Genomic DNA, 12606 nt, shown 5'->3' with positions numbered 1-12606 from the left:
AAGTGGGGCAGGACCGCAGCAGGAAGGGAGGGTCAACCCCTTCCCCCGGGGTCACTACAGAAGCGGAGGGACGCTCCTCCCTTCACGGCTGCCCCTGAGACCTGCTTTTCCTCGGAGCTGTGTGACAAAGGCCCCACCCTTTACCCACCCACCGCAAGGTCTCCTTGCTTTACTCCCAGGAAGGGACCTCCCCTTCGCATTAGTTAAGGGGCGGCAGCTCGCCCTGTGCCCCGTACAAACCCTTGGCTGAATCGCAGTTGATGCTGTGATTCGAGTCCAAGCCAGATTCCCTCTTACCTCCTTTGCCCTTAATGGAGGAAACTGAGGCAGCTGCGGAGACACAAGAAGCCGAAGTCCTAAGACCCAGGCTGCGAGCGGTGGCTCCGGGACCCGGGCTGCCGCGGACGGGCTGGGCCCGCGGGCGGCAGCAGGGGGCGCTCGCAGGCCGGGACGCGCCCTCCTCGCGCGGCGCTGGCCCGACGGAGCCCGTCCGCGAGGGGCAGCGCCTGGGAAGGGGTCGGGACCGGCTCCCCGCTCCCCCACCTCTCCGCAGGGCGTCTCCACGGCCGGGCCGGGCGGGGTTGTGGTGTATTACGACCCGGCGCCCCAGCCCCATGCCCGCCCTGCCCTCCCTGCGGGTTCCCGGGCGGCGGAAGGGAGAGCAGCGCGCACCGGCGCCCGGCCCAGCCCAGCTCCCCCAGGAGAAGGGTCCCGTCCCGGTGCCGGCCCGCGCGCTAGCTCCGCGTCCCGGCTCCCGGCACCCACCGACCCCTCCACAGCTGCGCGCGTCCTGCCCGGGGGCCGGAGACCCCGGCCGCCGGGCCCCTCCGCTCTCCCGAGGCGCGGCCGCCGGGAGGAAGGCTGGCAGTGGCGCGGGGCGGGGTCCGGGCGCGGGAAGTCCGGAGCTCGCGCCTCCCGCGAAGCGCACCTTCAGCCCACCTCGGTCCGCCCACCGCCCCGCCTCCCGTCTCCCGCCCGCTCCCGCGCCCGCCTCCAGTCTCCGCCCTCCTCCAGCCGCGCTCCCCGCTCCCCGCTCCCCTGCAGGCGCGGCTGGGGCGAGAGCCTGTGAGCTGAGCGGGCGCAGGGTCCTCTGCGCCTCCTTCAAGAACTGGCCCAGCCCGGCCCGCGCCCCCAGAGCGTCCGGCATCCGCGTGGCGGGAGGGCGCGACTTTCTCCGGTCCCGGGCGGGACGGGGACGGCGGCAGGACAACTTGGGAAACTTCTCTGGGGCGGACGGCAGGGGCCCCGGGCGCCGGTGGAGGAGGATGTAGGAGGGCGGCTGCTGGTCCTGGGTGTTCCCGACCTCCTAGGCCCCGCCCGTCCAGGCCATGGGGCTCCAGCGCCCTCGGCGCCGCCGAAGGGGCGACGCTCTTCTCTAGCCGAGCCGGGCAGCACTGTCGCCCACGTTGCGCACTGGGCGGGCAGCGCTCCCTCTGCCCACGTCCCGCCCCGCCATGGACCACCAGGACCCCTACTCCGTGCAGGCCACGGCGGCCATCGCGGCGGCCATCACCTTCCTCATCCTCTTTACCATCTTCGGCAACGCGCTGGTCATCCTGGCTGTGTTGACCAGCCGCTCGCTGCGCGCACCTCAGAACCTGTTCCTGGTGTCGCTGGCCGCCGCCGACATCCTGGTGGCCACGCTCATCATCCCTTTCTCGCTGGCCAACGAGCTGCTGGGCTACTGGTACTTCCGGCGCACGTGGTGCGAGGTGTACCTGGCGCTCGACGTGCTCTTCTGCACCTCGTCCATCGTGCACCTGTGCGCCATCAGCCTGGACCGCTACTGGGCCGTGAGCCGCGCGCTGGAGTACAACTCTAAGCGCACCCCGCGCCGCATCAAGTGCATCATCCTCACCGTGTGGCTCATCGCCGCCGTCATCTCGCTGCCGCCCCTCATCTACAAGGGCGACCAGGGCCCCCAGCCGCGTGGGCGCCCACAGTGCAAGCTCAACCAGGAGGCCTGGTACATCCTGGCCTCCAGCATCGGATCTTTCTTTGCTCCTTGCCTCATCATGATCCTTGTCTACCTGCGCATCTACCTGATCGCCAAACGCAGCAACCGCAGAGGTCCCAGGGCCAAGAGGGGGCCTGGGCAGGGTGAGTCCAAGCAGCCCCGACCCGACCGTGGTGGGACTTTGGCCTCAGCCAAGCTGCCAACCCTGGCCTCTCTGGCTTCTGCCAGAGAGGTCAACGGACACTCGAAGTCCACTGGTGAGAAGGAGGAGGCGGAGACCTCTGAAGATACTGGGACCCGGGCCTTGCCACCCAGTTGGGCTGCCCTTCCCAACTCAAGTCAGGGCCAGAAGGAGGGTGTTTGTGGGGCATCTCCAGAGGATGAAGCTGAAGAGGAGGAAGAGGAGGAGGAGGAGGAGGAGGAAGAGTGTGAACCCCAGGCAGTGCCAGTGTCTCCGGCCTCAGCTTGCAGTCCCCCGCTGCAGCAGCCACAGGGCTCCCGGGTGCTGGCCACCCTACGTGGCCAGGTGCTCCTGGGCAGGGGCGTGGGTGCTATAGGTGGGCAGTGGTGGCGTCGACGGGCGCAGCTGACCCGGGAGAAGCGCTTCACCTTCGTGCTGGCTGTGGTCATTGGCGTTTTTGTGCTCTGCTGGTTCCCCTTCTTCTTCAGCTACAGCCTGGGCGCCATCTGCCCGAAGCACTGCAAGGTGCCCCATGGCCTCTTCCAGTTCTTCTTCTGGATCGGCTACTGCAACAGCTCACTGAACCCTGTTATCTACACCATCTTCAACCAGGACTTCCGTCGTGCCTTCCGGAGGATCCTGTGCCGCCCGTGGACCCAGACGGCCTGGTGAGCCCGCCTGTGCTGCCCCTGTGGGGTTGGTGCGGTGGCACTGGGGCCACCCTGCTTCTTGCCCTGCTGTGTGTGGCTGCATCCCCTGGGCTTTCTGCTCCCTGCCCAGATCCTGCAGGCCTCATCTTAGGGACCCCTTGGGAGAGGTGGGCAGGGGAGCTGCTAGCAAGGGTCCCAGTGAAGGCTCCCCTTGCCGGCTTAGCTGTGGGGGACCCCTTCTCCACCCTCTCCTTGAGCACAGGCCGATGGAGGTGGTTCAAATCCTCTGGAACATACCCAAGACCAGGAGAAGAGAGAGCACTTTCTTCCCAGAGCCCCGTGCTCTCCAGGCCAATGTCTGGGCTTCCCTTTCTTGAGGACCTTGTGTTCCTGGCAGGTCACTTGCTTGTGGTGTTTTCATTTCTTTTTCATCTCCCCCCCACCCACAAAGAGCACGGAGCCAGCCTTCCACTTTTCCCAGTGGGGCCTGCTGCTGAGGGGGAGGAAGAAACGAAGACTGATCACCCACGCTAGGCACTCGCGGTCCCTGGCAGGTGCTGGGATGGGGGCTTATGGGGTGGCACTGTCTCTGGGCCCTCCTTTCCCCCTTCGCCTGTTTTCGGATCTGTGGTTCCTTTAAAACCCAGAACAATGGATCGGCTTCCTTACCCAGCACCCCTCCAGCAGGTGGGTGGCCACGTGGATGCCTCGCTGGGGCGGTCTTGGAGGCCTGGTCTCTGCCTCGACGGGAGATCCCCGATCACTGGCATTCACCCCCTGCAAAAATCGGGGCGACAATAGCTCGCCGCCTACTTGCTGCAGGGAGATGAAAGGCTTTGCAGAAAGCTTTGAGCTCTGTGGGGGAATGCACTAGAGAACCAAAAATGTGATTATCCGGTGATATAAAAATCCTTTTCCTCTGTGTTTACCACCACCTGTCTTCCTGTAGACTTTTGTTCTGTCCCTGGGGTGTGTGAATTCCTACCCCAAACTGGAAGCTGGGAGTGGCAGACAGAATCACTATTTCAAGTTAAAGGATCTCTTTGAGAATGTGTTCTTGTGGCTGCAAAGTTCTGAGTTATTATGCTACATGACAATGTTTCGACATTTCACCTGCAACACCAAGAGGGTTTTTAGTGGCTTGGGCCTCCCCAGTGGGGGATAAGTCTTCTGTCATCAAGGAGGCAAATTGTTTCCCCAAGACAGCCCAAAATATCCACGCCTTGGCAACAGTCTAAGATGAGAGGCTGTGACAGGTGGCAGCGCCCCCAGGTGGGGTACTGGCATGAAAGCCTGGTGCGCCCCTAGGGGAGCCTTCCACTGGAGTGCCCAGCCAGGTCTCCAAGCCCCAAATGAGTCCTTGTGAACCACAACTGATCCCCCCAGGTGGGTGCTTGTGGACTGCCTCAGACCCAGCCACGCTGCTCCCTGCAATGCTGATGGGGCTGTGCATTGAGGACCCCTGCTTCTTGGTTCTCAGTCCCACCCCAAAACCTGGCACCCAGAACAGTTGGAAGTGTGGAAAGGAGGTTTTCCGGCCTTCCTTTGGGGAGGGCCTGGCTTCAACACTGGGCCAGTAGGCATCTTAGCTTGGCAGGTGTCAGGGGAATGGGCCAGATGGACCTGTTAGATTTGGAAGGGCACTGAGGGAGTTTTCTGGGTGTAGAGAGAATGGAGGGGACCAAAAGGAGTCCTTCCTGGGGTGTGGGAGGCTTCCTAGCTTGGTCCTCGGTGGGTTGTTGAGGCCAGAGCGTCGCCCTGGGATGTGGTGGGGAGCTGGGCCAGGAGAGGGACTGACTGTGACCCTCTGCTGGCTGGTCTTGTGTGTGCCCCGTGGGACCCCCAGTGTTCTTGCCTGTGACCTCTTATTGTGACATGCAGGTTTTTTTTTTTTTTTTAAACTCTGAGCTATTTTATCAATAAAGGATATTTTGTAATAAGTAAGTGGTGTCCTTGTTGCCCAAGGGCTGCCTGGAGCAGTTATTCCTCAGCCACTGGCACAGCAGACTCTGGGTGTTGGCCCAATGACCCGGGGCTCCATCCCAGGGCCAGTAGTCCTCTCCTCCCTGAGATGTGGCTGGCTGGTTCCCCCAAGCCCCTGCCCTTCCTACCCGTCTTTGTCCACAAAGCATCCTTACTCATCATCACAAGCCAATGGGTGAGGGTGGCTGGAGGAGCCTGAGACTGGCTCCCTGGGAGGGAAAAAAAGGGAGGGTTTTCTGGAGGAGGTGGCCTTTGGGTTGGGTCTTGGAGGAAGAGCAGGAGTACAACAAGAGGCAAGAAGGGAGGGTGTTTTGGGTAGGGGGAAGGGCATGTGTAAAGGATGTGATTGGTGGATTTGTGACTGGGTTTGAAAACAGCCCCAAGCTAGCCCTGGGTGGTCTGGTGCCACAGCCTTCCTGCCCTACTTAGTCGCCACAGAGTGGGCAGTCCCCGGGGCCTGAACCAGGTGGGCCTGGTCCCATGGGCAGGGGGGCAGATGGCAGGCTGGCAGCAGGAGGCTGTGGGCAGGGCCAGCGCCAGTGGCCAGCCCAGGGAGGGGAGGGAGGAAGGAGGACAAGTGAAGCCCCAGAATCCTCAGTGTGAGGCCACCCCTCTACTTCCACATTGGCCCAGAATCTTCACTCTCACCACCTCCATACTGGCGTGGGCCATGCTTCTGCTAGGGACAACCAGCGAGACCTCCAGTGTACCCACCATCACTGACAGACATGGGGACATGGGCTTTGCTGAGGACTTAACAAGAAAGACATGCCCTGCTCTGCTCTCAGCTCCCCACACCTGCCGAAGCGCCCACTGCTGACACCCAGAGGCCTGATATGGGTAGATGAGGATGGTTCATTGACTCCCTTTTACTGATCCAGGCTCTTCTGGTTTTGTCTGATGACCTCACTTAATCCTTATGCCTGACTGTAAGGTAAGTATCAGCCCATTTTATACTAGCGAAATGCAGGCTGAGAAGGCTGTAATGACCTGCTTGAGGTCATCCAGGCCCAGGCTCTTTCTGCTGGACCACATTGTACCCCAGTGCTTAAGTGTCTGCAAGGGGCAGGCCCTTGAGCCTGGGAGTAGAGAACCCTGCCCCGACTCTGGAAATGGTGGTGGAAAGGTACCCCTCCTAGAGCAGGACTGTTTGCAAGCCCATTTTGAATACATTATCTCATTAATCCTCACAACCTTGCTGAGAATGATCATTTTACAAAAAACGAAATTGAGACTTAAAGTGACCTCTCTAAGTCTTGAAATCACACAACTATGAAATTCAGGTGATGAAGAATTGTGATTCCATCTCTTCAGCCAGTTCTCATTCAGTGGCGCTGGGTATCTGAAGATCCTGAAACTGCATGTGGATGGATTCACCAGGTGACTATGCTGTGATCGATTGTTCATGTCTGTCACTGCCACAGACTATGTAATTGATGGCAGGTGTCTCCCAGGTTTTCCATTCCTGACAGCTCAGTCCAACCGCTGAATTGTATGAAGGAAAAGACTGGGGCCCAGAGAGAGGAGTTGAATTGCCTCAGAGGGCGTCACACAGACACAGCTGGCTGAGTTGGATCTAGATCTAGACCCAGGTTGCCCATCATGCCACACTTTCACACTGAAGGAATTGCATCCGAACTCAAGGAATAACAGGCCCACATTCAGGAAACATCCACTGACAGTCAGCTGTGTGGCAGGACCTGTGCTTGGCTCGTCCCCATTTTGCTGTCTTTCAGTTCTCAGATGAGGAACTGGGGGGCGGAGTCTCAGGCACCTGCCCAGGCCCCTTGGCTAACAGGGTGCAGCTGGAGCTGGGCCCAGGACCTGGCTCCCGATCAGGCCTTCTTCTCTCTCATGCTCCATTCCTGAAGCTCTCTATGAGTAGGACGTGCTTTTGATTTCACCCTGAGCCCATCTGAGGGCTACAGGTTGATCAGGCTGGCTGAGAACAGTAGAGGTGGGAGTGGGGTGGGTGCAGCCCTCTGCCTCCAAGAATAATCCTGGCAAGTCACCTGGAGGTGAGGGTGGTGGGTGTGGGGGCAGGTGTGAGGCCGGCAGGGGTGCTTTACCTGGCAGTTCACCAGGTGGATGGGAGCTGTCTCAGATGGTCACATCATCCTTCCAGACACCCCTTTCTTAAGACCCCTTCCCTGCTGGAAGGGAGGCGCTGCTGCAGAACGCAGTTAAAGAGGAGCTGGGCAGAGCAGGATGAGGAATTTCCCACAGCGGCACCTCCCCTCTGAGAGCCTGGGTCCTTAGATGGCAAGAATACCCTTGAGAGGGCCTTAAGAGCCAGCTCTACCTTGGGATAGCTGCTGAGAACTTTGGGGCTGCTGAGAACTCCTCTTTGGAGCACTGTGGCTGAAGGGACTCCTGACCCTTGTTTAAGAAGGGACCTGTGGCAGGAGGGCCCGGCTGATCTACTGTCAGTGCTTAAGGTGCAGGAGGCTTGTGGGTTCATCAGGCCCTGGACCCTCTCCCCATCCTCTGCATGGTCCCCACCCTGTGTGTGGGGGGCCACTGGCAAGGGGTGTGAGACCTTGCCCAGCTCCCACCTGCAAATGGGGTTGCCGCTGGCTGGGGAGGAGGCGTCTGCCCAGCTGGAGTTGGACCTGGGCAGCCTTTGGCTTCCCTGGCACTGGTGGGGCTTTCTGCTCCCAGATCCTGGTTGCTGTGGGCGGCAGGGCAGGGGGAGGTGGGGAACTCAGGATTCATGTCCTCTCCCTGCCACCACCTGTTGGGCTGTCCTTAGGCAGGACTCGGTCCCTCTCTGGGCCTTGGTGTCCTTGTCTGCCCACGCAGGATTGCCCCTGCGGTCCCCAGGGTTCCCCAGCTTGGGGCTCCATCTCTGCCTTCCCCCCACTGTCACCCCCTGCCCCAGCTCCCTGGGAGGTCCAGACATGAAGGTTCCTGGAGTTAATCAGTTGTTCGTAGTGTCAGGCTCGTGGGAAGGATGGCGGTGGTGTTTTCCTCACCTTCGTACCTCAGCGCAAAGTTAAGCACCAGTTCTGGAGTAACAGATGGGTTTGGGGCCCTCTGAGATGTGCCATGGTGAAAGCAATCATGACAGTCCTAAGACATTAGGGTCCAGGGCTGGATACGCATCATCTGAAATTGATGTGATTACTATGGCTATTTCACAGGCAAGGAAACTGAGGCAGAGGCAATTGGCTGAGGTCTTCCAGAACCAGGACATAAACGTACCCAATCTCATCTCAGTGGTGTCACCCACTGGCCTCACTCTGCCTCCTCAACAGCCCTGCCTCCTCAACAGCCCTGCCTCCAGCATCAACCTCTGCCTCTTCACTAGCCCTGCCTCCAGCACCAGAGCTCAGGCTCTGGGTCCTTCCCAGTCCAGCAAAGCCCCTGCCCTGTGTGAGCTTGGGAGCCTCACCTGCTGACCCCAGCCACTCTTAGCAGCTCTCCCTGTTGGCTGGCCCTTCCACGAGAGCAGGAGCCCTGGCAGGGGGTGCAAGGCTACCACCCTCCCAGGCTCTGCTCACTGTCAGCAGGGGAGGCGGGGAGCTCTGGGCTAAAATTAGATTCTGGGATTCTTCGTGCTCCCACATCCGTCCGCTCTTCCATCTGGGCTTGGGAAAGGCTGTTGTCAGAAGGCCAGTGCTGGAAGGGCCTGGATGTCAGCTCGCACCCTCCCCCGGGCTTGTCTGCTCTGATCTTCTCACACCCTGGACTGACCCTGGCCAAAGGCTCCTGCCCTTGGCGTGGCCTTGAGGCCAGCGATTGATCAGCAGTGATTTCAGAGATGAGGTGCCCCTTTACTGCCTACCACTACCCCCTGGGAGTCTACGTTCCCTCCTTCCTCTGCTCTCCCTTCTCCTCCCTTCTTCCCTTCCCCCATCCTGGCCCTTCCCACTTCCGGGTCCTCAGCGACTCCCCCTCCTCCGAGCCTCCTGTTGCCTCCTGCTGATCCCCTGACCCCTGCCTTGCCCAGGGGGATGGTGCTGGCTCTTCATGAGCTTACGGGCTCCATGGAGCAGTGGTGCCTGCGAGGGGACCGGAACACACTGGAGACCAAAAAAGAGCCTCCCTCCCTGGAAAGTCAGGGCTATTTCTGTCCTTGCGGCAGCCCATGGGGCCCCCGGCTCTCTGGCAGGGCAGGCGGGGGAGGTGCCGAGGGTCCTGACCTTTGATTTCCCCAGGGAGAGGGCAGGCCCCCTTCTGGAGCTGCAGGGTGGACCCCACCAATCTCAGAGCAGCTGGGACTCAGATGGAATTTGCTCCCCACCCATGGGGACTGGAGCTGCTTCAAGAGGGAAGAGGGCTGGGCTGTGGCATGGGGGATCCAGGTGTCCTGGTGTCGCAGCCCAGCCCAGCCCAGCCCAGCCGTGAAGCAAGCGTGAGAGACTACCTGGGCCCGCCGCTTGGATTCCCCAGTCAATTGTTGGGGAGCCAAGGGTTAAACACAGCCTTCCTCCTCCCGGTGCGGGAAAGGCTGGTGGAGCAGCCACAGCAGCAGGCTCCACTGGTCCTTGTTTGTCAGGTGCAGCTTTGATGCAGCTGTTCCAGCTGCAAATCCCCTCAGGCTGTGGCCCCTCTGCCCCTGCTGGCCTGGCAGCTGGATTTGGGTGGGCACCTAGCTGGCAGCTCTTTGAGGGATTCCTCAGCTGTCTCGGGGTCCAAAGGCTCAGGATGTGATCCTAGGAGGCCCACCAAATTGCTGGGTGGCCCTGGGCAAGGCTGCTCACCTCTCTGGGTTTCAGATGCCTTCTTGTCAAGTGAGGGGGTCAGACAGGAGCATGGTTCTAATGATGTCTTGGGTGCTGCCCCAGGAGAGATGAGGGGAAACCAAGGCCTCCTGCCCCCCGCCCCCCCCCACCTTTCTACTTGTTGATTGTTCAGGAAGCAGCTCCCCTCCCTGCTCACCAAGCTTCCTCCTCTGCCCTCCCGCCTGCACCCATATAGCCTCCATCCACCAACCCCACATGGGCTCAAGTCACACCCCTCACCTGTGTCCTGGGGAAATCTAGGTGGCTGAGCCCCAGAAGGGTCATCTTGAAAGACATTCCCCAGGGCAGGTGGAAGCGGGTGGGAGAGGGGAGTGGCCACCTGTCTGGGCGGGACATGGTGTCTACAGTAAGGCTGGGAGGGGCACTGGAGTTGGGGGGCAACAGAGGAGGAAGTGGGTGAGATACTCTGGAAGGGGCAAGTGAGGAGGTGCGCTCTGGGAAACCGGGCTCCCATGGGGTCATGGCTCAGGATGATGCAGGAGAAGATGCAGCTCCTAACAACAGACCTGCTTTCACCCCAGCAGGGCTGGGTCTGTGCCCAGGGACCTCCCCTGAGAGGACAGCCCAAGAGGCCAGGGACTTGGCTACCTTGTCTGTACCTGTGCTCCTCACCCTCTGGCAGAGCCTGGCCCGGAGCAGGTGCCCAGTAAATATTTGTTGGAGAAGTGAGTTTTCCCAGCAAACTGGGGCAGCCTTGGTTATCTAAGGCTGGGGACCCTGGACTCTGGGAGTGTGTCTGTGATTTGGGGTTTTCATTTTCTGTTTTGTTTTGTTTTCTCCATAGTTTCCTAGAGAAATTCTGTTGGAAAATTCCATCCTGGCCTTGGCTGAGCTAGAGGCAGGAGAATTGTCCCCACAGCACCCGGGATGCACCAGGGCATCTGCAGAGGTGGTGGCAGGGAACAGACCCAGAGAGCAGAGGCTCAGACAGGGCCTGACAGAGAGGGCATGGGCAGAGGGAGAGCATGGTTGGGGCCTGGAGCAGCATGGAAACAGTACTGGCTTTGGAGTCACAGCTGGCTCTACTGCTTACCAGATATATGGTCTCAGACAGACCGCTAAACCTCTCTGAGCCTTGACTTGCTCACATTTAAAATGTGCCACGTGGACCGGGTGCGGTGGCTCACGCCTGTAATCCCAGCACTTTGGGAGGCCGAGGCGGGTGGATCATGAGGTCAGGAGATCGAGACCATCCTGGCTAACGCGGGGAAACCTCGTCTCTACTACAAAAAATACAAAAAATTAGCTGGGCGTGGTGGTGGGTGCCTGTAGTCCCAGCTACTGGGGAGGCTGAGGCAGAAGAATGGTGTGAACCCAGGAGGCGGAGCTTGCAGTGAGCTGAGATTGCACCACTGCACCTCCAGCTTGGGCGGCAGAGTAAGACTCCATCTCAGAAAAAAAAGAAAGACGAAAAAGGGCCAGGTGTGGTGGCTCATGCCTGAAATCTCAGCACTTTGGGAGGCCGAGGCAGGAGGATCACTTGAGCCCAGGAGTTGGAAACTAGCCTGGGCAACATAGTGAAATCCCATCTCTACAAAAATTTTTTAAAATTGGCCAGGTGTGGTGGCGTGCGCCTGGGGTCCCAGCCATTTGGAAGGCTGAGGTGGGAGGATCGCTTGAGCCCAGGAGTTCGAGGCTGTAATGAGTTGTACTTGCACCACTGCACTCCAGCCTGGCAATGGAGCAAGACCCTGTATCAAAAAGAAAAAAAAAAGGGAAGGAGAAAATAATTAAAATAAATAAATAAATGGGATAACATCAACTACTTTAAGATTGGGGAGCGTGTTGAGAGGTAGAGATGACATGTAAGGTGTTCCTATAGAGTGTGAAGGTACAGACGGGCACCTGCAAATGGCAGACCCATTACATTTAATCCTCTGGACCCTCAGGTTCTCTTCAAAGTGGGTGGGCAGAACTCCTTGCCCCAGTTGTCCTCTGACTCCTGCTCAGAGGCCTGATGGAAGGAGGGTGGACTCTGCCCTGTGTCCTGCCTGCTCTCACCCCATGCTTCCATGGGCTCCAGGACTCTCCCATGGAGAGCTTCAGCAGGCCCTCTCCAGTGTAGAGCTAGTAGGGGAAGGTTCTCAGGCAGCTGTGTCAAATGTGCCACATGTGAGCCTATGCCCTTCTTGCTGTGCTCATTCCAGACATCAATAATGGGCCCCAGAGCTCTCTCCATGACTAGAGACAAAGTTGCAGGGAGTCCCAGGTGGAAAACAATTGCTGGTGTGAAAGATGAAACCGTTTGTCCCTCAGATCTGTGGAGAACCCCAGCCTTGTCCTTGGTGGTGTAGGGGAAAGGGCTGCCCACCCTGGTGTGAGGGGTGTCATCCAGGGCAGTAAAGAGGGCCATCTCCGGAGACCTCTAGGATTCCTGTGCTGCTGCTGCAGTAGGGGCATCCAGGGGTCAAATGTCGGCACCCAGGAGGACTCTGATATTTGGAGAAGCCTGCATCAGAAACACAGCCAGTGAGCAGAGAGAAGGGTAGGTGTTGGTGAGGGTGAGAGCTTCTTGAGCCAGCATACCTTGACTTAGGCTGAAGACGGGCAGGAAGGGTGGTGAAGGGATGCAGGGGCACTTGGAGGTCCCATTCTCTCAGGAGCATGGAAAGCAAAGCAAGGATGGTTCAAGCACTGCCTGAGCCCACACAGTTGAATGGCCTCTGGTGCTGCCTGTGAGTCTGATTGCCTGGTTTCATGGTGGGCATCATTGCTCCCCATGCTCCAGGAGTGGAACTTGTGCCCCAATTCCCTCCACCAGCACAGTGCTCCACAGCAATGGGGCCAACCCTGCAGTTCCCATCCTGACAACACAGGGGGCCCTCATCCATGTGTGTCAAGATATTTCTGTCTCATTCCCTGTGCATCCCAGGATCATGTGTGACAATGCCCAGCAAACAGTGAAAATGGAAGGGCTGGCCTGGCTTGTCAGTGGCCCCTGACACCAGTCTCTCAGGGGTGCTAAAATATCCCTGGAAAAGTGGTGAGATGGAGAAAACTATATTTATGAGATCTCCTCCCAGAGAAGGAGGAATAGTTGAAGCCTCCAGAGACAAGCTTGAACAACAACAGATGCTGGTTGTTTGT

General features: G+C 59.1%; 1 protein-coding gene across 1 annotated transcript; it reads left to right on the top strand.

Moving 5' to 3' along the window:
• Positions 1 to 834: 834 nt before the first annotated feature.
• Positions 835 to 5286, top strand: ADRA2B (adrenoceptor alpha 2B). Its single transcript, XM_002811646.6, has one exon. The coding sequence runs from the start codon at positions 1455 to 1457 to the stop codon at positions 2808 to 2810; it is 1356 nt and encodes a 451-aa protein (XP_002811692.2). The 5' UTR covers positions 835 to 1454; the 3' UTR covers positions 2811 to 5286.
• The last annotated feature ends 7320 nt before the right edge of the window (positions 5287 to 12606 follow it).

The sequence above is a fragment of the Pongo abelii genome, chromosome 12 (assembly GCF_028885655.2).
Source record: "Pongo abelii isolate AG06213 chromosome 12, NHGRI_mPonAbe1-v2.0_pri, whole genome shotgun sequence".
Lineage (NCBI taxonomy): Eukaryota > Metazoa > Chordata > Mammalia > Primates > Hominidae > Pongo > Pongo abelii.
Note: the sequence above shows the minus strand (reverse complement) of the source record. Positions and strands in the feature narration are given on the sequence as shown.